The 27,952-nt window shown below is 28.1% G+C and overlaps 2 protein-coding genes across 13 annotated transcripts; one reads left to right on the forward strand and one right to left on the reverse strand.

The window, feature by feature from the left end:
- Positions 1-62: 62 nt before the first annotated feature.
- LOC724634 (golgin subfamily B member 1) lies at positions 63-15,786 on the reverse strand. 8 transcript variants are annotated; one of them, XM_026446007.1, is made up of 11 exons: positions 15,542-15,786; positions 14,406-14,579; positions 13,952-14,326; positions 13,513-13,865; positions 12,654-13,413; positions 12,442-12,508; positions 11,321-11,449; positions 2,449-11,170; positions 1,275-1,450; positions 996-1,050; positions 63-831 (listed from the first exon to the last, which is right to left on the reverse strand). In XM_026446007.1, the coding sequence occupies exons 2-11, from the start codon at positions 14,571-14,573 to the stop codon at positions 807-809; spliced, it is 10,830 nt and encodes a 3,609-aa protein (XP_026301792.1). In that variant the 5' UTR covers positions 14,574-14,579; positions 15,542-15,786; the 3' UTR covers positions 63-806. The 8 variants fall into 8 exon arrangements, 7 of the variants coding, with proteins under 7 accessions (XP_026301792.1, XP_026301790.1, XP_026301791.1 ...); XM_026446005.1 differs by having other exon boundaries at positions 12,400-12,508; XM_026446006.1 differs by lacking the exon at positions 15,542-15,786 and having other exon boundaries at positions 2,449-5,663; positions 5,727-11,170; positions 12,400-12,508; positions 14,406-14,627.
- A 1,282-nt stretch (positions 15,787-17,068) lies between these two features.
- LOC409360 (fatty acid hydroxylase domain-containing protein 2) lies at positions 17,069-27,767 on the forward strand. Of its 5 annotated transcripts, none has more exons than XM_016913299.2 (7): positions 17,077-17,236; positions 21,019-21,113; positions 25,016-25,142; positions 25,288-25,391; positions 25,939-26,266; positions 26,758-27,030; positions 27,315-27,767. In XM_016913299.2, coding segments are annotated over exons 2-7 (993 nt in total). In that variant the 5' UTR covers positions 17,077-17,236; positions 21,019-21,112; the 3' UTR covers positions 27,475-27,767. The 5 variants fall into 5 exon arrangements, with proteins under 5 accessions (XP_623096.2, XP_016768788.1, XP_016768774.1 ...); XM_016913285.2 differs by having other exon boundaries at positions 17,087-17,236; positions 21,019-21,240; XM_623093.6 differs by lacking the exon at positions 21,019-21,113 and having other exon boundaries at positions 17,069-17,236.
- Positions 27,768-27,952: the final 185 nt, after the last annotated feature.

The raw sequence follows: 27,952 nt of genomic DNA on the forward strand, positions 1-27,952 counted from the left end.
TTCAATTAAAATATATTACATTAATGACTAACAATAAAAATTTTATTTTAATAAATGAATACTTCTGTTTCATAATTTATTTATTCAACGACGCTTTCTTTTTTCTGTACAAAATATTTCATGGAAATAGAAAGTTCGAATCATCATAGTTAAAAAGCAACAAATAATTACGGCACTTCCAGTGATAAAACATTTTTTCACAATTAATATAATAAGTTTCAATCATCGTATGATTTGTCAACATTTCGTTAGAAATTTATTCTTTCGATTCAATCGATAACATTTTATAGAAATACTCGTGACACTGAATAATTGACAAATCATAGATAATAATAGACAATGGTAAACAGAAAAATTTGCAATAATTAAAAAGAATTATTATCGGAACAAATATACTTGTATCGAATATCAGATCTCGATACTCAAGAAACATCTTACGCCCTATTAACAATTTCATGGCTAATAAAATAACTGAAATATACATTTCTTCAAGGCAATGTTTCGTTTACAATTTATCTAAACACGACAACTATACAATGATTATAATACAATTAAGTCCTCTCCTCATTCTCTTCTTCTCTGAAGAGGAGCGACTTTTTAGAACCCTTTGAAAGAAGTACGACAATAATACGTGAATCATATTTTTCAATCACGTCGCAATGTATCAATGAATTAATCGAAATTTTCGATTACTTTTGACTTGTTCGATTTAGTTTAATTACAGAAATAGTCTCGGCAGTTGGCACTTGGCAGGAATGTATCCAGAAGGCAAGGATAATGTCCACCTCACCATCATTAGTATTCCATCACATATGTACCACTTTTGGCGTACTGCAATTTAATTGAACATCACATTAAAATAATACTTCACTAAAAATATCTTTTAAGTACGTATTAAAATTTTAGAATTTTAGAAAATTGTAGGAAAATTTCAATGTTATTATTTCTCTTTATTAATACAAGTATCTTTATATCAATATTAATCATATATTTACCTTTTTCCCCATAGCCAATTTAACAAAACACTCGATTGACTCTGGACATCCCTAGCTGTAAATACAAAATCAATAAATTTACAATCTATGCATTAACATATTTTAAAATTTCTAAGTAAAAATTTCTTTTTTTTTTTTCAAACTAAATAGATATTCTATTCAATTGAGATTTGAAAAGCTTAATATGTAACAAAAAAACACTTACAAAAGCCAACCAAGTATTTCTACATACTATTACATAAAACTCTGAAGAATAAGATGAAAATTGAGGATACATACAGAGTGTGTAATTTGCATTGACGAGTCTGGCAGCTGCTTCAGGGGGTAAAGTACTTAAAACGTCTTTGTGTGCTAGTAAAGACATTTGTTGTGTGTGTCTCAACTCTCGTTCATCCCTCAATCGCACATCTTTTGAATGGCTCACCGTTTGCAGTTGTGACAGCCTGAAGGGAAAACTAGCTTATACAATAGAACAAGAAGCTTACTATAATACTGATCAATATGTCTTAATACTGCTGTCTTTCTGCCAAGGAATATGATAAGTTAATTCTTTCAAATCTACCACCAAGTATTTAAAGCTCTTATAAACAGCTTATATGTTTACACCTAGTTGATCCGTGAACATATCAAATTGAACTCTGTTAAAGTACAATTGTTATGCTTCCTTTTTCATTTTTATTCATTTATTTTATTATTCTTTATTCCATATTATATTTATTGTAGGTATAATTATAGAAAAAGAGATCTAAAAGAAAATTTTGTTCATCAAACCTTTGAATCTCTAACGTTCTGGAAGTAGCAGGAACTCCAAAAAACGCGTTCGTTTCTTGAAAAGAATTCATATTTAAATGAAAAAATTTATCTTGTTCGGATTAATTGGTGCAGAACTTCGAACAACATTAACAAATCGTACAGGGCTACAGAGGAAAGGATGAATCAACTTGGAAAGCTTGTTTCCGGATCTGCTACGCGCTAAGCAATCTTAGGGGCTAAACAAATGCGTAATCCTTTAATTAGCATACTTTAGAAGATTCTTTTGTTGAATAATAATCTTATTTTGTAAGAAACTATCAAAAAACAAAATTCGTCAAAAAAGTAAATGAAAAGTTTATACAAGATAAGAATATACAAAATGGTATACTAGAAACAAAATATATTATTATTATTTCCTTTGACAATAAAAAAAAAAGAATTAATCTAATAATAATATTTCCTCAATCTGTGAAATTATCATGTTTCTCATTATAACAATTTTTCACTTTAATAATCCATAATTTCTATAATTAAATAAAAGAAGAAATCAAAATAAATTATATTTTTGAACATTACAATTATTGTAAAAAAAAAAAAATTTATTGAACATTCATCATTAGCATTCCTTCCTAAATCACATCAATGTTATTGAAAAATTTCAATCAATATATAAATAAAAAAAGATGTGAATAATACATACTTTTGGGCAAGGATTTCCTTGTTTTCCCCAATCGGTGCGTCAATAGCTTCTTTGGCTATCTCGACTGGTCCCTCAGACTTGGATGGTGAAGGATGTTCCACAATTGGTTCCACGGTGCCTCCAGAAGTGGATGGCTCCATTTTCGGGCTGAGGTCTACATTCGTTAAAGTACCTTTCCTCAAGTCTTCATTAACTCTGATCGCGTTAGAGAGGCGTAATTGCAACGTATCGCGTTCCTCGAGTAACTGCATCAATTCGTGCGTCAATTCCTCGCATCTTACGTCTCTTTGATGAAGCATGTACAACGCAAGATCTAATTCCTGCGACGTTGACGTTTTACTCTTGTCATCAGAGGTTTCCGTATTTGGGTTGGTTGTACTAGTTGAAGTATCCAGAACGGATACGTCTTTTTTTAAAACGTTTTGTATCAATTGATATTCCTTTACTTTGTCCTCTAAAAGTGTCTTCAACGAATTGATTTCGATCTCTCTGGCCGACAAAGTATTCTTCAATTCGGTAAACCGTTTCTCTCCCTCCTCGTACAACGATACGAGTTCCTCTATGCGCGCGTCCTTCTCAGAAATTTGTATCTTCAAATTGTGAAGCTCCGCGTCTTTGGTAATACTCAGTTCGGCCAATCTTCGTTCCTTCTCCGCCAAATCAGAATTTACCCGCAACAGATCCTCCTCCCTCCGACGTAATTCATCTTTGGTTCTTTGCTCAGTCGTGGACAACTCCGTCAGCTGACTCTTCAGACTTTCAATGTCTCTATTGTTGAACGACAACTCGTCCAAGATTTTTTGATTCTCCATAGCTAAGTTTCGCTTTATCTCATCGATTTCCATTTCCTTCTCTTTCAACCTCCTCTCCAAAAATTCCTCACCCTCCAAACGAATCTGCTCCTTCTCCGCGTTGAGCTTTTGTACAGCCTCTCTAGTCTGCTCGGAAAATCTTTCAAACTCTTGCAAGCGAGATACTTCCCTCTGCAATTCGACAATAGTTAGTTTCGTATGTTTAACTTCCTCTTCCTTACCGTATAATTCAGCAGTTAATCTTTGAACCATCTCGCGTAATTCAAATTCATCCGATTGAGGCTCCATGCTTGCCTGGACGGACAACTGAGACTCTTTTTCAGCTACTATGTACTTGAGTTCGTTAATCTCTTGCTCCTTGGCGTACAACTCGTTCTGAAGCCTGACAATTTGTTCCTGTTCCTGGATCGATCTTCGATCCCTGGAATGAAGCTCCTCTTTGGAGACGAATTCCTGGCTCTGTGTCTCGATCCTTTGCTCCAAAGCATGGATTTGCTTCTCCTTTTCCTCGGCTCTTGCATTGATTACCTCCAATGACGATTCCAACTCCGCCTTCTCATTGTACAGACAATTGATCCTTTGCTGCATCTCTTGAATTATACCCGGATACGTGTTCTCGTTCAGAATATATTTCAAATGCTCGATCTCCTCTTGCTTCCTCTCAAGTTCAACCTGCATATTGTCTATGGTATGCTGTAAATTTTGCTCCCCGTTGCCCATTCTGAACACGGGTAAACCGTCTATCATGTTGGCAGAGCTACGTCTATCCTGTTGCAAACTCGACAATCTATCAATTTCCATTTGCCTTTCGTTCAACAACCGATTACTGTGATCTAGAAGGGACATCTTCTCGTTCAAGTTTTGCCTGGTTTCCTCCAAAGCTTTACGGGTTGCTTCCAATTCCGAGTTCAAACTGTTCACTCGCTCCTCCTTCTCCAACAGTTCATTCTTCAAATCTTCCACCTTCTGCACCTCCATACGAAGTTCGCTCAATTCGATTCTACTTTTTTCTATAATCTCTCTATACTCTGTCGCCTCCTCCACGTTCTTTCGCAAGATAGCCTCTTTCTCGTCTAGCAGTGATCTCATGTTTTCCACTTCCCGTTCCAAAGTCTGAACACGCAACGTATACTCGTTCACATTGGCAGAGATCGTTGCAGACTCGTTCAAACGTTTACGCAGCTCCTCCACAGTTTCCACGCATCTTTGATTCTCGAGTGACAATTTCCGAATCGTTTCCTCCCTTTCTGACAACTCCAACTCTCTCTGGGCCAATTGTTTCTCCATCGACGCGAATCCCTCTCGAACAGACGCCAAACTCGACTCCTTTTCCATCAAATCCCGTCTCAAAAGTTCCAATTCTTGTATTCTTGCGTCGAGTTGAACAACGTTGTTCCGTTTCTCGAGCAAACACTCGTTCGCAGTTGCTTCTAACGCGGACAATCTCTCGTTAAGATTTCGCACGTGTTTATCCCTCTCCTCGATTTCTATCGCGTGCCTCTGCATCAATTCCTGAGTGGCCTGGCTCACGAGGGCGCTCACCGTTTCCACGCTCTGCCGTTCGACGAATTCCTTCTCCCTCTCGGCGAACGATCTCCTCAAATCCTCCATCTCTTGCCTCTTCTCGTCCAATTCTCGATTCGACTCTTTCACAGTACTCTGCAACCTCGTTTTCGCCTCCTCGTGCTCCACGTACTGCTTTTGAAGCTCTTGCCTCAGATCCGCCACCTCCTGGATCCTCGTGTTCAAGAGATCCGTCACCTCCAGCATGGAAGCGTTCAAGGAAGAAACTTGCTTCTCGGTGGACGCCGTTAAATCCGTCAATCTTTCCTCCACGCTCGACTTCTCCCTCAAAGCGTCCTCCAAACCCTTCCGCAACTCCGTGACGTTCAATTCCGAAGCTTCGAGCTGTTGGCGCAAATCGACTATCTCCATCTCCAGTTTGGCCGTCCTCTCGAACGCCTCCTCTTTCAAGTAATCCGCGTTCTGCCTCATCGCTGTCACCTGATCGTTAGCGTCCATCAAGCTCTGCTCGTACTGTTTCCTCAACAGATCGTACTCCTCCCTAGATTTGCTCAACACCGCCTGCAATTCAGAAATTTTCCCGTTCAAGTCGTCCACTATCTGGATGGACTCGTCCTCCTCGGCGCTACGTTTCGACTCTAGGGCGGACAGTTTAATCTTTTGCTCCTCTAGAAAGTGTTGCAGCTGCTCGTTCTCGGTCGCGAGCGCCTCCATCTCGTCCTTGAGATCGTCCATCTCCTCCTTGTACCTCTTCGACAAACTCTCGAGATCCGCCTCTTTGGGCAGGGAACGTTTCTCTCTGCCGGAGGAAGCTTGTTCTTGCGTGGCCACTTTTTGTTCACTGGAGGTATCATCCTCGACGAGGCGAAAAGTCGAATCCTGCAAACGTTTGTCGAGAATTTCTACCTTGTCGGACAATTCTTTGTTTCGAATGCGCAGTACCTCCATGTCCATGTCCTGCCTCTCTTTCATCTCCATGTATCTCTCGTTCGCCGAGACGACAACGTCCAACCGTTTCATCAGCGCCTCCTTCTCGGCAACCGTGTTCCTCCTCTCCTCCTTAACCTCGTTCAAATTCTTCTCCAACTTGCCTATCTGCGACTTCAACTCCTCCTCGATGGCCGAGTCCAATCCGTAAAAATCGGCCGCCGTTTTCTGTATCTTCAATTGCTGTTGCAGACTCTCCGCCTGCGCCTTGTACTCCTTCAATTTCTTCAACATTTTCGCGTTCCTCAGTTGAGCTGCCTTATTCTCCTCCCCCATCCTCGCCCTCTCCCTCTCCAAATCCTTGACCTGATCCTGGAGATCATCCACCTTGGCTCGCAACTGAATCTCCGTATTGGGGATCAAGATCGTGGACGCCATCGCTTGTTCGCTGTCCAATTGGGCGTCCTCCGTGTTCCAACCCCATATCTCCTCGTCCACGTTAATTTTCTCCATTTCCCCAACGTCCAAAGAAACGCTCCTCTCCTCGATTTTCGAGGCTCGTCGCTCCAATGATTCCTTCGTCGACGTGTCATCTGTAACGGTAGCTTTGTCAGATTGCCGTTCGCGGGCCTCCTCCAACGCTCGGCTAAGACTCGCTATAGTTTCTCTAGCCTCGTCCCTTTCTCGGCCAACCTTCTCCATCTCCGAGTTTCGCCCACGGTTGATCGAGTCCTTCAACTCCTCCATGGATCTTGTCAAATCGTTCACCTGCAACTGAAGCAAATCCCTCTCCTTCGTGAGCGAAAGGACACGCTTCTCCAGATCCTGCAGCGCGTCGAGGTCGGTGGAATTTCTCAATTCCATCTCCAGATCGTTTATCTGCGATTCGTAGGATCGTAGGAGGGAGTGTTGCCGATCGCGTTCAACGAGCGCCTCCTCCAACGTCTCTTTCACGGAATCCAATTTCGCGTTTAACTCCTTCAATTGCTCGTCCTTGGCCGACAACGACTCCCTCAGCTCATCCTCCATTCGAATGGTCGAGTTACGCAACTCGGCGTCCAACGAGTCGACTTGTTTCTCCTTCTCGGCCACCGATCGTTCCGCCATCTCCAAATTGGTGCTCAGTTCCTTTTGCGAGGCTTTCAACCCCTCGATCAGTCTCCTCTCCTCGCTCAACGTCCCCTGCAACTGATACACCTCCTGGGTCAGATTCGAGCATTGCGCCTCCCTCTCCTCCAGCAAGGAGCGCAATCTCTTCACCTCCTCCCTGTCGGCCAGAGGCTCGGAATCGAGCGGGGATGGCGCGCTGCCGAAGATTCTCGAGGCGTCGAACAACTGGGGGGCGTTGTCCCGAGGAGGTGCATCGAAGCTCTCCCTGCTCCTCCACGCGTCCAACTCCGTCTCCAGATCTTTCATCTTCCTCTCGCTCGAGTCCTTGTCCATTCTCAGAGACTCGATCTCCCGTTCCAAACTCTCCTTCGTATCTCGCAACGATTTCTCCGCCGCCTCTCTCCGCGCCTCCACGGATTTAAGAGACTCCGCCTGGGCGTTCAAACGCCGTTCCAACTCGTCCCCGCGCCTCTGAACAATTTCCAACTCCTGCCGAGCGTTCAACAACTCTCGCTCCCGTTCCTCCCACTTCTTAACCAGGTCAGAATTCAACGCGTCCACGTTTTCCAACGTCGTTATCCTCTCTTGGAACGTGTCGTTGGTGACACGCAATTGGTCAACCGTCCCCCTCAATTCCTCGTTCTCCCTCGATGCTTTCTCCAAATTCACCTTCACCTCCTCGTGACTCGACGCCAACGAGTTGTACTGGAACAAAAGATCGTTGTACGGATCCTCCAGCGTCCTGTTCCTCATACCTGTCTGATTCATCAGATCGTTGAACCTTAAGGACTCCCTCATCTGAACAAAATTGCCAATCGAGTTGGCCAACTCGTTGTCCAAATTCTCTATCTCGGCCTCCCTCTCTTGCAACTTAGCTTCCAACGCTTGGACCAATGTCTGGCATTGCTCGCAATGGGTGCAGTGTTGCAGAGCTCCGCTCGTTTTCTCCTCGTCCTCGTTCGCCATCTCCTCCTCTCCTTGGGTCTGAGTGGCCTCCGCCCGGGTGTTGATGGCCACCCTCGCTTTCTCCAACTGCTCGAGCAACAATCGTCTCTCCTCCGATTCTTTCTCGACCGTCTCCAGTTTCTCGTTTATATGCGCTTGCTTGGACAACAGGAGGCCGTTCTCTGCCTTGAGATCGTTGATCAAGGTAAGGTGCTCCACGTACTCAGCCTCCATAACTTGCATCCTCACGCTAAGCTCCCTGGCCTTCTCCTTCATCTCGTCCAATTCCAACTGCCTGCGCTCGTTCTCCTGGACAACTTGCCGCCTGTAAGATTCGTACTCCGACGATACAAGCTGCCTACTTTCCTTCTCCAATGTGAGATCTGTCGTGGAAGACTCGAGGTCCACCCTCAACTTGACAATCTCCTCCTCCATCTCTGCGATTTGTTGGGTGAGCGAGGTCATCTTCTCCTTCAAGTTGGACGAATCCGTGGTCAACCTCTCTATATTCTTGGACGCTTGGGAGGACTCGTTTCTAGATTGGGCTAGCTTCTCCTCGAGATCGGCTATCCTATTGTCTTTCTCGCGGATCGTTATCTCCACGTCTTGGATCTGCTTGTTCTTCGCCTCTTTCTCGTCCTTTTCGGTCGTCCATTTCTCTTCGAGCTCGGCCACCCTGGTCTCGAGCTCCTGGCACACGGCAGTTTTCTTCTTCAGATTGGCCGCTATCTTCTTCATCTTTTCCAATTGCAACTGCACCTTCTCCTCGGAATCTTTCAACCTCTTCTCCAAATCGGCAACCTTGGATTCCAGAGCAACCTTCGCTTCCTCGGTCACGTTGCGCCCGATTAATCTCTCTTTCTGTTCCAATTCCTCCTTCAATATCTCGCATTCCCGCATTTTCGCGGTCAATTCCTCGATCACGGTTTCGAGTCTCTGGTTTTGCAGTTGGGCGTCCTCCGCGTGCTTCGATTTTAACTGTTCCATCTGCTTATAATTGCTCCTCAATTCCGTTTGCAGATCATTGACAAACTTTGTGTTGTTGTCTATAATGGTCTGTAATTCCCAGACCCGCCTTTCAACTTCACCTTTCTCGTCTTTCGTTTCAACAATTTCAGCTTCTAAGTGATCTTTCGTTGTTATTAAATCAACGAGTTCCCGTTGCTTCTCCGTTAATTGATTTTGAATATCGTTATTTTGCTGCGACAAATTTTTCACTTTTTCGGATAAATTACTGTTTTCTTTCGTGGTCGCATTAATTCTGCACTCTAACTCGTCGACAATCATATTTTTATCCTTCAATTTTTCCATCAAATCGTTATAATCTTTCACAGGTATCGACTGTTCCAGTTTATCACTCAATTCGGTAATATTTTTCCTCAAAGAATATATTTCTTCCTCTTTGCTTTTTACTAGATTGTTGAGATTTGCAACTTCGTTGGTCATCGATGTTATTGAAGTATCCTTCTCTTGGATTAACATTTTACAATTGTTAAATTCATCTTGCAAACTGTCTATCGTAATCATTTTATTTTGGAGTTCCGTATATTTCGCCTGTAATTCTTGATCTTTCTCCTCGATAGTTTCTTTCAATCTGATAATTTCATTTTCTTTTTCAGATATTATTGAAATTTGTCTTTCAAGCTTTGATTCAAATGTCACCGTTGTATCCTGCAATTGTTTTTTCAGTAATACAGTTTCCGCGTCTTTCTCTTTATTTTCTTCCAATAATATTTTATTCTCGTTTTGCAATATTCTAAATTTCTCCTCGATCGAAGCTTTTCCCACTTCCAATTTCTCCATTTTTTCTTCCATTTCATTGCACTTGTATCTCCATTCTTCTATAGTACTAAACATTTCTCTCAATTCATTTTCCAAAGTTTCAACTTTCTTTCCAGATCTTTCACAATCCACAATCTGTTGACTTTTCTCTTCTAATTCCTTTTCCTTGTTTACTAATTTTATTTTCATTTCTTCGATCAGACCTGTTTGTTCTGCGATCAAATTTTTACATTTTTCTATCTCCTGTTCCAAAGAAGCAACGATCGTCGATTCTGTTTGCTGTGATAAAGGTTCATCTAATTGTGGTGTTTTAAGTAATTCTTGATCAGATTTTTCTAAAGGAATATCAATTTGTTCATCGAGTTGTTTTTTCTCCTGAATATTCTGCTTTTCAAGATTCAATTTATCTAATTTTTCGGTAAGTTTTAAAGTCTCGTTATTAGAATCCAACATTTGATTAAGTTTTAAATTTAATTCTTCTTTTTCTTGTGTAATTTTTATCACATTTTCTTCTAATTTTTGATTAGAGGTTTTAAGTTCTGACATTTTCGTAACTACTTCTTCGTTTTCTCTCAACAATTCTTCTATTTTAGTTCTCAAATCATTGATTTGAAGATCCTGATTTTTCTCGTGCCACTGTTCCAATGAATTACGTAATTCTTTTACTTCTTTTTGTAAAAGATCTTTCTCTTCCATTAATATGTTAACTTGTGTTTTAAAATCAACATCCCTTTTCGATATTTCAGACTCTTCTGATTGTTTAGTTTCAATTTCTAATTTATGTGGCTCAATAGTTAAATCAGTATTGTTTATAGATAACATTTCAATTTCTTTATGCAATCTATTATTTTCTTCAATGAAATCCATTAATTGAATTTTAAGTTTTGATAATTCTATAGATTGATTATCATTTTCTTGCTCCAAAGTATCAATCTTTAACTTCAAATCAATATCTGATTTAGATTCTATATATTCTAATTGTTCCTCAAGTTTTGTAAGTTTAATTACAAGTTCGCTATTTTCTTGTGTAAGAAGCTCAATTTTTGTCATACTCTCATTATTTTCTGGTATTCGTTCAAAAGATTCTGTCGAACCCGTATCTGAGGATCCTTTTTCTTCCACTCTACTCAATTTCATTGTTAAATCAGTATTTTCTTGTGTTAATTGATCAATTTTCTTTAATAATTCATTTTTATCAATGTTATTCATAGATTCGATGGAATCAGCATTTTCTTTTTCTTGAAGTTTATTCAATTTAAGAGTTAATTCGTTATTTTTCTGTGTTAAATCTTCGATTTTTTTCAACAAATCAGTTTTATCTAATTCTTGTATAGCTTCAAATGATTCAGTAGATCCGGTATCAGATGTTCCTTTTTCTTCAAATTTCGATATTCTATTATATAATTCAGTATTTTCTTGCGTTAAAGTTTCCACTTGTTTAATTAACTCTGCAGAATTAACCTCTGATGAAGATTCTAATTTACTTTCATTTTGCATTCTATGAATAGCTTCTAATTGTTCTTCAAGATCAACGACTTTTATTTCTGCAGTTACTCTAAGATTCTCAGATTCTGCATTTTCCGCTTCTAAAGACGAGATTTCTTGTTTCGCCATATGAAGCTCTGAAATAAAGATTATATATTTGTTGAATAATTAACTTCATTTTTTTTTTGTTTAAAAAAATTTTTTTCTAATTTGAAATTCAATATTAATTTCACATATAAAAACATATAATACAAAAAAAAAAAAAAAAAAAAAGATACATAAATTACCTTGCAAAAGATCCAATTTTTGATTCTCTAGAGTAGCAATGGCTTCAATTTGCATTTCAATTTCTTTCGTTTGAGCAGAAACTTTACTTTCAAGATCAACAACACGTTCTTGCCAATCTCCTGCTGAGGCTATGCAAACCGTACAACATGCCAATGATGTATGTATAATTGATATTAATTGATAATAAATGCAAAAGCAAGCAAAACTTAAATGTTACAAATAAATTTATATTTAACAAGCTTTTTTTTTTATAATTATGTTTGTTCAAGGATTAATTTATCTTGCAAAAAGCATGATTAATATATAAAATCAATTAATTCAGCAAGCAGATTCCCAAAGCAAATATAATTTATTTTTTTTGTTTATTAATATACTCATTAATTTATTTGTTATATATCTAAATAATATTTATGTTGTAAATCATGTAATAAAATCGTTTCATATGATACCAATAATGTACCAATTATATAAGGCAAAAGATTTAAAAGAAAAATAGCAAAAGTCTTTTTAACTGTTCATGCAATATTAAGTAATATTAAAATGTAAAAAAATACAAAATATAAATATCTGCTAATAAAATATATTTAATTTTATATCAGAGTGTAGCAAACTTTGACAAGTAAAGTAGGTACCATGTTATGTTAAAATAGTAAATTTAATATAATTGATTAGTATATTATAATACTCAATAAATATTTTGATTTAGAACGAATATCTAACTAATCAAGTAAAAAGATTCCATCACCAAAAATTAGCATAATTATAATTTTCTCAATATCAATATTTTTCATATATAGAGAAAGTAATAATAAAAAAGATATTAACAATTTATTTTATATATTGATAAAAATCAATTATTAAAATATTTAATAAAAATCTCTTTTATATATTATTAAATATGTACATGTATATTTATGTACATAAATAAATTGAAATTTCTCCGCAACCAGGAAAACAGGATTGTGAATAATTACTTTAAGAATAATATATATAAACAGACAATGCATTGCACGTACAATGAATAACATAACTAGAACAATGGAAACATCAATGACAGAATTTCTGTCCTGGTTCCTACCTTTAAGCTCGTCAAAGTCTACCAGACTCAGCTGAAGGTTACCTTTCTCCTCCTCTAATAATGCCACTTGATTCCCCAACCTGACAAGTTCCGCATTTGTATCAGATATCTAAATCACAAAATTATATATAATTTTATATATATTTTACTACTGTTATAATTTAATAATTATTTATGCTTTCAAACGAAAATTAATTAAAAAGCATTAATAATAAATTTTTCATCTTATAAATAATAATATTAACAAATCTTGCCTTTTTAAAATTTTCCAACTGTTGTTGTAAACTTTTTATTTTACTTTTATGTTTTGCTTTAATTTTGATCATATTTTTATTTAATTCTTCTAATTCCTTAGTAAGTTTTGCCACTTTTTCATCTTCTTTAATAATACCCTCTTCTGGTAACTTCGCCGCAATTTCATTTTTTTCTTCTTCAAGTTTATGAACAAAGTTTTCAAGATCAGTTATTTTATTTGAATACTCTTCATTTTTTAAAGTTAAATCTGCTACTTGTTTTTGTAATTCTGCTTTAGATTCTTCTTCAAGAAATTTATTAGATTGTTTTAACTCTTCTACTAAATTTTCAAGTTCAATTATTCTATTATCTTTTTCTACTATTGCACCATTACCATGCATAGATATATTTACAATTTTATCTTGTAATTCTGCAACGCTTTTTTGTAATTCATATTTTTCATCTTGCAATTGTTTATTATTATGTTCCAATTTTTCTAATTTGAATTGCAACTCATCAACAGTTGGATCTCTGACTATTCCTATACCAGATTCGAGTTTAAACACTCGTTCATTAGCTTCTGCTAATTTTAATTCATAATCTTTTAATTGTTCCAGCAAATTGTCGTTTTTCGCTTTAAGTGAAGATTCCATGAGTACAAAATTTTCTTGCATTGATTTCATAGCTTCTTTAGTTTCTACCAAAGTATCCATGGTAGAACGAGAAAAATCGACACTGGCAGTCTCAGATAATTTTTGCTCATTAATCTGTTTTCTAAATCTAAATAAAAATAAATAAAAAATAAATATATATCAATCGAAAAATGAAATATTAAAAATTAAGATAATAAATAAAATTTTAAAAAGCTTATAAAATTACCGGTCAACTGAATCTTCTAGTTCTACAATTTTATCATCTCTTTCTTGCAATTGCATTAAGAGATTTTCGTTTTTATTTTTCAAAGATGTCTCTAAAAGTACGAAATGTTCTTGCATTGTTCGCATTTCGTCTTTCGTATCTTCTAGAGTGTCTAACGTCGTTTTACCCCTTTTTGAAAGATCTGCAGACATAAGGGTAACTGCCTTTGTCTTAGATTCAATAACAGAATCTTTTTCTTTTAAGTTTTCTTGAAGATCCATAATTGTAGCTTCAAGCTCCAAAATTTTATTATTAAGTTCTGTAATTTTACTTTCTTTTTCTTGAATACTTTCTATTTGAATTGGTGACATGATCTATAATGAAAATATTAATTATTAAATATAATTACTTATACTGTAATAAAAATATTAACAAAGAATTTTAAAAATTAATTGCTAACATCAGAAGTAATCATGACTGGTTTTACAGCTGTAATAGATATTTGATCCTTTTGAAAAGCCATTACTGTCACATCTTTTTCTTCTAATTGTTGCCTAATAGCTTCTACTTTTTCTTCAACTGCTCGTTTAGTTTCACTTATTTCTTTATTACGTTGTTCAAAAGCCTTTCTATTCTCTGCTAGCTTTTTTTGGAGTAAAGTAGACTTTGCTTTTGCAGTTTTTGCTTGACTAATATCATCAATATTTTCTTCAGGTGTATCTGTTAAAGCAGTCTCAGATATACGAGCTATATCTTTAGAAGGCAAATTTCCTTCTCTATTTCGACGTGATAACTTAGCTCTAGATTTAATTTTAGAAAGTCTTCTTGCATATTCCTAAATTTAAATATTATAATTTTTTTAGTAAAATAGTCAAATTTTTTTCATTGAACTTTTATAAATTAATATTTATTACCTGAACTTCCTCTTCTTTCTTTTTTAAACTTTGTTTATTTTTCAACATAATTTCTTTCAAAGATTCCAACTGACTTTTATTTTGTTCACATTTTTCTTTAGCATGTAGCATAGATTCAGGTGCATCTCCTTCCATTGTTCCTGGTGGTTCTTCTGATGCACTCCACATTATAAACTGTAGTATTAATAACAATAAAAACCACTTCATTATAATTTATGCAAAATAGACTTAAAGTTTTATAAATAAGAAATTATGAAATCAATGGCAGTGAAAGTTTCTATAAAGTGGCCAGACAATGTGTCACCCAGTGCTCTCATTTTCACAGACTAATTGGATGAAAGCTTGAATAAGGTAAACTAATTGTATTATCCATATGTATAGATACTGAATGTCAGAATTAACATTCTGGTTACCTTGTGGCATATTTAATTCTTACAACACAGCACTTGAACATGAAATGATATCTTATATAAATTTTCAAATGAAGAAAAATGAAAAAAATAATATTATAATTAATATTAACAAATAATTATTAATAAATAATTATTGCATATAAATCAATGAATAATAAATTAATTTTTATCGATGAATATATTTAAATGCATTATATATATATTAATTCTGTTATATTATTAAGAAATATTTTTTAATAGTACAACATATAATTTTTTTATGTTTTTAAATTTATATTATAATTTTAATATAAAATAATGAATATATTATTTTATATTATTTATTATATTTATTAAATATAAAAAACAATAATAAAATAAAAATAATTACTATAAAATAATTTAAAATCCAAAATTTTAAATAATTGTATTGATATATGACATATAAATATTTAATGAAAAAATGAAAAAGTTAACCTCAAATCAAAAATTCTTTAAATCAAAAAAATATAATATTTAAGTTAATTTTAAAATAAACAAACAATATAATAAATAATAAATAAAATTGTGCAAAAAATTTAAATATATAATGAAATGACGTAATTTGCATCATGAAAAAAATATATTCTAAACATTTTTAACGTCAAAAAATAAAAATTAAAAAATTAAAAAAGGACCACTTTCATATACTAAATAAATATGAACATTTTTTTAAATGAAAAATTCTTTTGAAATTATATTTACCTTTATTTATATTATATTATATTGTCAAGATGGAAAGACGTTACTGTTCGTACACATATTTTGTTAAAGAGTTTTTATCATTCACATCTGTATGCAATTAAAACTGAATATACTCATATCTATATTTAGTTAATTTTACAATATTTATAATGATTTTAATAATAATCACATGTAAATACTAAAGAAATTGTAATACTATGCTTCAAAATATAAAGTCTACATTACTCCTTTTACAGCCGGAAACAGTTGGACATTTTAAGTGCATATGTGCTGCCACGTTACGGAAATTTTTATTACTATCAAAAAATTTAAGTAATTTAAAAGAAATTTAAAATGTACATAATTTAATGTTGAATTAGTTGAATGTTGTAATTTAAATATTTCTTAATCTATTAGAATCATTATCCTAATGATAATGTACAAATTAAACAAAATATTTATTTAAAATCTATTATAGAAACTATTTCAAATTTAATATTTTGATTTTATAAATTTTTGTTAAGTATAAAAAATTATTCATATTTAATATTTTTTTACATGTATAAGTTAAAATTATTTTCAAATGATAATTAAGATTTAAAGATTTGAGATTTGAAATAAAAAATATTATTAATAACGCTTATGCATACATACTTTTTGTTAAGATTCGATATAAAATTTTAATATATTTTTAAAATATTAATAATTTATTATAATTTAAATATATAATGAATTATTAAATTTATATATGGATAAATTTTTCTATTTTCTATTATTCAAATAAATGTTTAAAATCCACTTTCACATTAATTGTTTTTAATTTCTTTATTGTTATAAATCATTAAACAATTATAATAATTGCATTATTGTATTTTACGATTGATTTATTTTACATAGAAAATAATCTTATTATAGCCTGTGTACGTTTCGATATATATCTCAACACAACAGGTGATAACAGCTGATTCATATGTAACAGAAAATACTTCAACTTGCATGTATTTATTTTTATAATATTATTTTAAAATCTATAATTCTTTAATTTATTTGTATATGCAATTAACAAATATCAAAAATATTTAGATAGATTTAGAAATTTAATAATAATTATTAATAAATTATGTAGAAAATAAAAGAAAATGAATAATGAATAATATAATGAATAAATAGTCAGTTACTAACGAACTTTTTTCCTCATTTATCACGTCATTATAATTGATTTTTAAAGAAAAAGATAAAATTCTAACCTAACACTTATACCAGATAAACAACAATATATATATATATATATATATATATATGTACATACGTATACAGATTATATAAAACATTATTATATATACATAAAAAATAATTTACAACATATATATATATATATATATACATATGTACATATATATATATATATATATATATATATATTTATACACAGAAAGTATATGAAGGACGTAAGATGCATGAAAGCATATATATATATATACATATATATACTGTATATATATATATATATATATATATATATATATATACCTATTTCGTGCTGGAAGTACCCGCTTGGTGCTACGGCGCATTTGCCAGTATCAACCGTCTGCGTTTATCGACTATCATGTATGCTGTGGCAAATGTGATCCATTGACTTCAAACACAAAAATTATCGTGATTTTTACGTAAACGTTATATCAATAATCATGATGGATGTGCAGAAGCAGTATAAAGGTAGGAAGAGAGATTTCGATTTTTTTTCTGTTGACACTTGAACAAAACATCTAAATCAAACTTAAGGTGGAATATTATGACAGTTATCAGAATTAAAATCATAATTTCTTAACTACATATTTTCGTTTATAAGTAATTCATTTGATGAAACTATTATTTTTGATTTTAATCTTTAAATGGCTATTGATATATGTATATATATGTCTGACATTCGATTATTGACATACACTTTTGGAGGGAAGAAAGCTGTAGGTGGAGATGTAAATAAACATATATTAATTGATCGATTATAATTACGCATTGTTTTTTTGTTTTTTAACAAATAGAATTTATAATCATCAAAAGATATATGAAAAATGTCTATTTTATTAACTTGTTTAGAATCAAGTAATATGAATTTAATCAATAAAAAAAGTAGATTGTCATAAAGATATTAAAAATAGTAAATTATTTTTATTTATTATAGTATATCAAATAATAAAAATACATATTTTTTACATGAAAAACTTTTATTATATATTTATATTGTCATCTTTTACACGAAAAATATCATAAACAATTATTTTTATTATTTATAAAATTATAATAATTTTAAAATATTATATAAATATTAATAAATGTTAATTTAAAACTATTTATAAAAAGATTAATCATTTATATAAGTAATTAATTATGACATTAAATTATCAAATATATTATTAATCAAATGTTTATTATAAATATTATTACAAAAATATTATTTAAAATAAGAAATATATTGTTTTATTCCTTTAATTATGAATATCAGTATTCATATTTTATATTCTTCAATGAATTATTATATCAATGTAAATCGATAATAATAATTGTATTCTTTTGAGATATGAATATAATAAGGCAAATTATGCAAAGACAATGTTTGACTTTAATCGGACTAAATTATTATGTGCAATTTAATTTTTTAATCAAATTATAATAATATATAATAAAAAATATAATAAGAAAAATTCTTTGATCATAAACATTTTTTAAAAAATATTATATGTATTCAAAGTTGATATAAAATTCTTCAATTTTTATTTTTTTTATTAATCCATAATTGTACATCAGATTATATTTTTTTTATTTTTACATTTTACATTATATATAATTTTAATTAATTATTAAAGTATATAATAAAAAATAATTCTTAATTTTTTTCAAATAATGGAATATTTTCGTATTTCATTCATCTATCAATTTTTTATTTTTGCATTTCATAATTATCATTATTCGAAATTGATATTTACAAATTATATATAATAATATAAATCACATAATTATTTAAACGATATACTTTTGATCTTCAAAGCTGTTTATGTACTTAACATTTGGATTATATATTTGTCTTTTCTAATACAATTAATCTAAGCTTTAACCCATTTATATATATATATATATATATAAAATGTCAATGGTACTTTATTTTGCAAAATTTATTTATGTTTTTTTATTTATTTATGTTTAATTTAAATGTATATGCATAATTCATGATTTCATTAAATATTAGAAAAAATTTGTATTCATTAATTACTAAAAATATGTAAAAATTAAAAATATTTCGAAAAAATTTATATGAGGAGACATTAATTATTCAACTTAAATGACTTGCGAAAATTATGAAAGTTATATTTAAACTTTTTATAGAATAGAATGTTATATCTTTTATTGCATATTCATGAGCATAATAATGTTTCCAAAACATCACATGTTTATTTATGTGTATACATGTATTTTTTGTAAATAATTGTTAAGTTATTAAATATTATATTTGACATCTGAAATTTGGATCTTTTTATCTATAGCGTACAAATAAATTAAATATAATGGATTAGTATTATATCATCAGATTTTTTTTAAAATCATCAAATTTTTCGTCATTCATTTAATATTGATATATTTATTATTGATTTTTCGATTAATATTATAAAAATAATTTTATGCGAATGATTTGCGATAAAAATATTCCGACAAATATATAAGTATTATTATTATATAGATATTATTATTACATATTGCATAATATTATTATTTTATAATATTATGTGATTTTTATGGAATTAATAATTAAAGATATTTCAGATTAAGGAAATATTTTATAATGAAGAAACTTTTAAAAAATTTAATAGATTATAATTGTTATATATAATAAATCAAAATATTGATTTATATATAATTAATAATTATATTTCTCAGTGAAATTAAATATTCATGTAATATACATTGATTTGTACTTCATGTATATCATGAAGATAAAAGGCATTACAATTGAATTTATCTGTAACTAATCTACATGATATACATCATATAATAAAGAGATTAATATCGATATTGTAAATATATGTAGTATATTATCATTAATATCAGTATTATATTTTAACATAAAAAGAATAATATACATCTAAATATCTAATGCAAACAAAAATTGAAATTTAAATAGTATCTCAAAATTATAAATATAAAAGCAATATCTTAGACGATTATTCAAATATTTGCATGAAAATTATTCATATTGTAATTTCTAAAATTATATTTTTTATTTTTAATTATTTAATTATTTATATACATTTTTAAGTTATTTTTATATATGATATGGATAATAAATAATAAATATTTATATATGATAAATAATTTATTATTTTTAAAAAATCATGTAAAGTATTTTTTTAATTTAAAATAATATGAAAAAATTGATATGTTTGATATGTTATTGTTTTGTTTTGTATTTATCATCGATTATTAATCATCGATTTAACATATGATACGTAGATTAGCAAAAAATTAAATGGAGTAAATAATAAGGAGCGAGTATTAAAGATATGAGATATCTTATAGAGAATGATAAAAAAAAAATCATAATTTTTATAATAAATAATATTCATCAAATGAAAAATCTTAATAATAATTTGAATAATTAATTTTTAAACTTATAAACAGTTGTTTGTTTTGATCAATGTAAATAACTTATTTGTTTTAGGAATTATTATGTTAAAACTATATATAAAAAATTATTTTATCTTTTTTTTTTTTTTTTTGGTTAGAAAAGATTTTATATCTTTCATTTCCATCTTTGTCACAAAGAATTTTTTCATATCTTTGTATCAAAGAATTCTATACTTTTTCCAAAATTCATGGATTTGGACCAACTATTTTATTAATATTTTATATTTTTCAATCTAATTTTATATTATTAATTGTTAGAAAGATTATTATATCTCATAAAAAAAGATTTAAATCAGAAAATTGAAGACCATTTGATTCTATCTATTTGATTTATCTCATTTAATTCATCTTTCTTATTTAAACAAATAAATAAATCATTTGCTTAAAAGAAAATTATTTATAATTTTAAAAATATTATTTTAAAATATTTTATGTTCATATTTATTAGGATTTTTCTTTCTTTATTTAACAAATATTATTTGAAAATTAATATAAATCTTTTATCATCCTGCATGCATTGTCTGAAACAGTGGTTCTTAACTTTCATCAATCAAATCTGTTTAAATAATTTTTTATTTTCATGATTTAATTTTTTCTAAGATTTAACTTAATATCTAAATCTATTGTGATATATATTATGTATATATAAAACTATTCATGAACAGTTTTTTTAAACATAAAAAGAAAATATTTATTATAAATCAATAAATAAAATAAACATATTCGTATTAAATATTTGTTCGAATGTGAATAAATCATCTTGTTTAGCATTAATGTTAAATGCGTATCATAACGAATATCGTGCTTTCTCTCACTCCCAGTGAAGATTACACGGTCTCTCCGAGGTCTGTGGACTACAGGTTAAGAACCGCTGGTCTGAGGCATAGTCAAGGATAAAACAACACGGGTTCAGTCAGTACGTGTCATTCGACAACGGAATGCCGTATATAACGAGATTGAACGAGTGAGAATCTAAAAAGTGTAGTTAGGTCACGTGATTAGTTTTAAAATGTTGCTACTCGAAACTTTATTTCAACGAAAAGGTATACGCCAACAAAATAAAAGATGAAAATATGCTCTGTGATATGTTAATCAAACATGTGTTATACGAACTTACATGTATGTATGTACTTGCGAATTTTTTTCGAATCCATACTTTGTAACACATGATACGTAGATCATACACAAGATCATATTGTCAGGTGAATTCATGAATTAAAGATGGAATTATTCGACATATTAACACAAATACATTCATATAGATCTTTGTTTACATCCTTTTGTGGAAAATGTATATGAATCATTATGTGATTCATTATACATTATTCACGAATTACACATCACACAAATCAATAGATATTAAATTTTGAATTTTGTTACCAGTATTAAATATTAATAATTTTTGCAAATTATAAATCTACAAATTCTAGGAATAAAGTAAATGTCATTCATATTCATATGTATGTTTATACTTATATGACGTGTATAAAAAAATAATTATTTTCCATGCATATAAATAAATGTAAATTAGTTACATGTAATTATCATGTTATTCTTCTGCAATAATAAATAAATTAATTGTTAATTGTAAGACATATAAGTTATTAATCATTATTTTTATATAACAATAATTTTTTTATAGTCTTTTACTCCGTTAAAAATTTATTTATTTCATCGATATCCTGAATATCATTTTATTTTAGCTAATTATTAATGTTAACGCAATCATATTATATTATGTCATTATTGTTATATAATATAAAAAAAATAATTTTAAATATTTTTAGCAAATTTTTTTTTTAAATATTTAAAATATATTTTGTAAATAACAGAATGAAAAAGAAAAATAATAAAAAATAATAAAATAAAAAATAAAATAATATAATCGATTAATTAAAATTATTTTATTATGTTTTTTAAAAAAATCCATATTAATATACATTGATTTTTCTCATTAAATTTTACTATAAATTATAATAAAATTAAAATATCTTACTTGTTTATTAATGTTTTTTATTATTATATTTCAATAAATTTTCCAATAAATATTTTAAATAAAATTGTATTGTATTTTAAATTAAGTATTAATTAAATAATAATTAAAGAAAAATAGAAAATTAAAATCTAGAAAAATTTCTTAACTACAATATTGAATCCATTGGATTTATAATATAATATAATAAAAAATCAATTTTGTATTAATAATAAAAGTGTTATATTTATAATGAGACTAATCAATGAAAAATTAATTAATAGTGTCTGTTAAAGTTATCGAAATTATTGATTATCGAAATAATAAATATCTATATAAATATATTATAATTATTCTGTTTAATATTTTTAATATTTTTATTTAAATTTCTATGAAAATTAATATTATGTTTAACTAATATATAATTTATAAATGTAATAAATTATTTCTCTGAATTAATAACACTTTTTTTTTTACATCTTCTTTTTTTTATATCTTTTTTTTTAAAGAATATATAATGCAAACTTTAAAATAATAAGGATTTTTTTTTTATTCACACTTATTTACATTCATCATATAATTTAAGTGATTTCTTGGAATATTATACTTTTTCAATATTATCGAGAGATTATACTTTTTCAATTGCATCTGCTGAATAGAACATTATATTTCTTTATAATCAATTATTTTTAATTATAACTATAAATTTACTTTATTTTTTTAATTATTTTCAATTCGATTGAAAATTATTAATATTAATATTAATATAAAAATATATTAAATAGATTTATTTATTAATTTATTTTGCAATATTTCATAGCAAAATGTTTTATTAATTAATTAATTAACAATTTTAATAATTAAATAATAATAAATTGAAAATTTATTTAGTACAATGCAAATTAAAATAATTACTGAAATTCAAAAAATATATATCAGCTATTTTATTATTGTAAATATAAATAATTATAAAAAAAACTAATTTCAAAAAAATAAACATGATAATTTTTGTTTTAGTCATATATATCAGTTAATAATTAAAAAAGTATAATATTTATATTTACAGATTTTTTAGAAAATTTAATATTTTTTTTTTCATTTTACTTTCTTTTGTACTCTTCATTCTCATGTAATTTTTACTATTTTAAAAATATAGTTTAGTCTAATTATATATAATACAATCTATATATACATATATTAATCAACATTTAAATCGATTCATAACTACATTATGAATGCTCCCAGCAATTAGCTAAATCTAATATAAAGTGGTATGCCAAACAAGTTCATAGTTAGCTTAACATTGATGCTATTCGTTGATACAACAAGCGAGATGTTATCTAGATTTACTATGGTAATTCTTATTGTTAGTCAAGTGCATGCGTACCCGTATGAATCTTTGATCTTGTCAAGAGTCTTCATCGACCTCTTTTCACTATCACGAATCGTATTCATTTTTTCAATTGAATAGATACACTTCCTAAAACATAAACAAGATAGTTAACTAAAAATATATTATATTTAAATTTTTCTATTAAATAATATTATGCATTATATAATATAATTATTTATAGTAAACTATTATTAAACTATTAGTAATAATATGAAGTAATGTTAAATTTTTAATATTATAATATTAATAATATTAAATATAAGAAAATTAAGTTAAAATATAAGTTAAAGAAAAAAACAATTAAAAAAAAAATTAATTGAATAGCAAGTATATTTATTATAGTATTTTTTTTTATTTTATTTTTTTTTTTCATTTTTTTATTATTTTTTTTATCATATTTTATAATTTTATCATTTTACATATAATTATTCAAAAATTATTAAAATTAATTGAATAATAAATATATATAGGTTTTCAATTCAGTTATGTTTTTTTTAATTATATATATATATATATATATATAGAGCATCATCTAAATTGAAAAATTGAACTCAAAAAATTTTAATGTAATATCTAAAGAATTGTTATCTAAAGAATATAAAAAAAAAACGTTTTTCATTATATTCAATTATTTCATAATTTAATTAAATATTTGTTTTTCAGCTAAAAATAAACTTATAAGAAAGTCCTATTTAAATTTCACGTATAAAGAATTTCAAATTTTTTAAAAATATTTAATTATCAAATATACACGGTCATTTGCACAACTTTGCTGCAAACGCGTTAAAAACGGTAATTGCATTTAATCAGCTATTTAAAAAGGTTAAAGTCAAGTGGTTGTTCAGTGCATTGTCAATCGAATCCATATATCTTGTATAACATCCTATTTTACAAATCGTCTTTTTTTTTTTATTTTTATTGCAATACAAGTGATACTTTATGATATAAATAAAATGAATTTATTTGAATAATCATTGCAATTTTTAAGATATTAATAATTTCTTCATAAAAAAAAAAAAACATTAAAAATGATAAATATATACGATGATAATAATGAAAATCATTAATAATTAAATATTAAAATAAAGTAATAGAAGATTTTTAACAATGTAAATTTAATGCTTAATAACTTCCAAAATTGTTTTCATAAATAATTTTATGAAAATATTAAATGGATTGATTTATCATAAAGTTTACTGATAAACAGATAAATTATATTTTAACATAACTCATGAAAATATACAAAATATAAAAAATGATTCAATACTGATTGACTTTTTTGTTTCTGTAAATATTGATAAGATAAAAATTTAATTAAAAAATATATCAAAATGAAATAAATTAAATAACAAATAAAAGAAGTTTAAATTTGAAATGAATATTGAAATGAAAATTATGAAAATTACGAAAAATTAATTATTATGAAAAACTAATAATAATTTATTTTTTGTAGTGACGCCTAGGAGCAGTGAAGATAAGAATCAAACGCCACCGACTTTGCTTTCAAGTTTAAGAAGCGTTTTATTCGTAATTGGAACTGTAGTAATCGGATTTGCTGCATTCTGCAATTCGCTAACATGGTAAATTTTAACAGATAACATACACAAATAAGATATTGACGACATTGTTGTTGCACAAGATATAATAATAATAATATAATAATAATTTAATCAAATCAATTATTAAAATTATTATCAAATTATTTCGATTTTTTTATTTTTTTAGGCACTTACAAAGATTTTGGGGAGCCTCAGGTGATTTTTGGCAAGCACAATGGGATAAAATCTTAGATAAATTAGGAGATGATCCCGGCACGCTTTGGGTTTATGGTAAACTAAAATAAATCTTTCAAAAAATACATATAGCACGTTTCAAAATAAATATTATTTGATGTAAACTTAAATGATGTAAATTTAAAAATATAAGATTGTTGGATTTCATCACAGGAAACAAATATTTTATTTCTTATTCACAAAGTTATTTCAAAATATGTATTGAACATATTATTAAACTTGATAATATATAATTGCAATATTTTCATCATAATTTCTATCTAAAAAATTATAAAATAAATATGTATAAAAATAAAAAGTTTTTAAGTTATTTAAAAAAGAAAAGAAAATTAATATTTATTAATGCTTATTCATAAAATAAATGATAAATAATATGATAAAAATAGCATTAGAAAGAAAGTAAAATTGTCATCAATTATAGCTTCATTTTTTTTTTAAAAGATATAAATGACAGATAGAATGAAAGATAAATTATTTTTTGAAACTTATCTTGGAATATTCTTACATATATACGTTCAATATTTTCTTGAAAAATTGTGAAAGCAAGAATATTATTAATTAATAGAAAATTAATTTTTTGCAGGCTCGATAGGACTGACATTTTTCGTGTACTGGTTCTTTGGCGGGATTTACATGATTCTAGATATAACTAATCGGCCAGCAGTTTTACGAAGATACAAAATACAACCGGGTACGAACGAACCGGTCGACACGAGAGAATTGTTCAAAGTAATCGCTCAAGTACTATTCAATCAAACCATTGTTGGACTTCCTCTAGCGTATATTAGTTATCACCTTATGGAATGGCGCGGTTATCCCCCTGTACGCGAATTGCCGACCTTCCACTGGGTACTTGTTGAAATTGCTTTTCACATATTGTGCGAGGAAATTGGATTTTATTACTCGCACAGGTATGGAAATTTTATACATTTTTTATTAATATAATTTAGTAATGTAACTAACTGGTCCTTTATTGATTAGAAAATATTTCATATCAATAATATAAATTATATGCTTGAATTATAGTCTCTTTTAATTTTTAAATTAATTTATCCTAAAATATATGTACATTAAATTACTTAAAAACTATATATGCAAAGTTTTTAAATCTTTTTTTATATTTTTTAAAATAAATTTAGATTCAAATGAATAGATTAAAATTAATTATTTTATATATATATATTACCTAAAATAATTGAAGGATATACATAGTATTGTTTTATTAATATTCGTAATTAATATTCGTTATAATTATCAATTATCTTTTAATTATCTTAGCAATATTTTAAGTAATCATATTTGAATAGATTTTCCTCTATAATATTATTTTACGTAGAATATATATCTTATATATCGTTGCAGTTATAAAAAAAAATCATGCAAAAGCAAAATTATATTACAGATTTCTGCATAGCCGCTATCTATATAAATATATACATAAACAACACCACGAATGGACGGCTCCTATAGCTATAACATCATTGTATTGTCATCCTTTAGAACATATTGGTTCTAATTTATTACCACCGTTTTTGGGAGTATATATCATAGGTTCTCATGTGGCTACTGCTTGGCTTTGGTTTTCGCTTGCTATTCTTTCTACATTAAATGCGCATTCTGGTTACCATCTACCATTTTTTCCATCTCCAGAAGCTCATGATTTTCATCATTTAAAGTAAGTAATTTTTATATACTCGAAATTATTTATTTTATTTAAATTAAAATTAAATTATTTAAATTAAAATGTATATATATATATATATATATATATTTATTTTAATATATATATATATATATTAAAATAATTTTTTTATCAATAGAAGTTAATAAGTTTCTATATTGATATAATATAATTAGATTTTATATAAAAATTTAAATATTATTATTTGAAATTTAAAAATTATAAAAATTTTTATTGTTTAGAAATTGAAAACATTAATCATATCAATATTATTCTAGGTTTAATCAATGTTTTGGAGTTTTGGGAGTATTAGACCGAATTCATGGAACAGACACACATTTTCGAAATTCTAGAGCTTACCAACGTCATGTAATGATGCTTAGCTTTACTCCACCAAGAGAAGCTTTTCCAGATGAAGTAAAATATAAATCTAAATAAAGAAAGTTTTATTGAACATCGTGATAAGAAAATTAAATAAGAAAGTTCGGTATAATAATATGTTCAATATGAAATATACTATAAAATACTTTTGCACTTGTTTTATTAGTTTTGATTAGTCACTTAAATTTAATCAGTAATATACAATAAAAATTTATATTTTTCAATAAGTAAATAGGATTAAATAAATAGAATATAATTTTTTTATTTAGAAATTGCATATTTTTAATTATTATGAAATTTCAGTTATTATAAACATTATAGTAACGTGAATATAATGTATTATTAAGCAATCTATGTATTATTTTTACAGTTTTTGTACAAAAATATGATAAATGTAATTTTAACTAATATTTTCAGATGTAAAAATATTTGTTTTAAATACAACAAAACGTTTGAAATTTATTTTTTTCAAAGTTATAAAAAAAGATGTCTGGAACATTATAAAAAATTTTAATATAACTTTAATAGATGAATT

The sequence above is a fragment of the Apis mellifera genome, linkage group LG1 (genome assembly GCF_003254395.2).
Source record: "Apis mellifera strain DH4 linkage group LG1, Amel_HAv3.1, whole genome shotgun sequence".
In the NCBI taxonomy this organism is placed as follows: domain Eukaryota; kingdom Metazoa; phylum Arthropoda; class Insecta; order Hymenoptera; family Apidae; genus Apis; species Apis mellifera.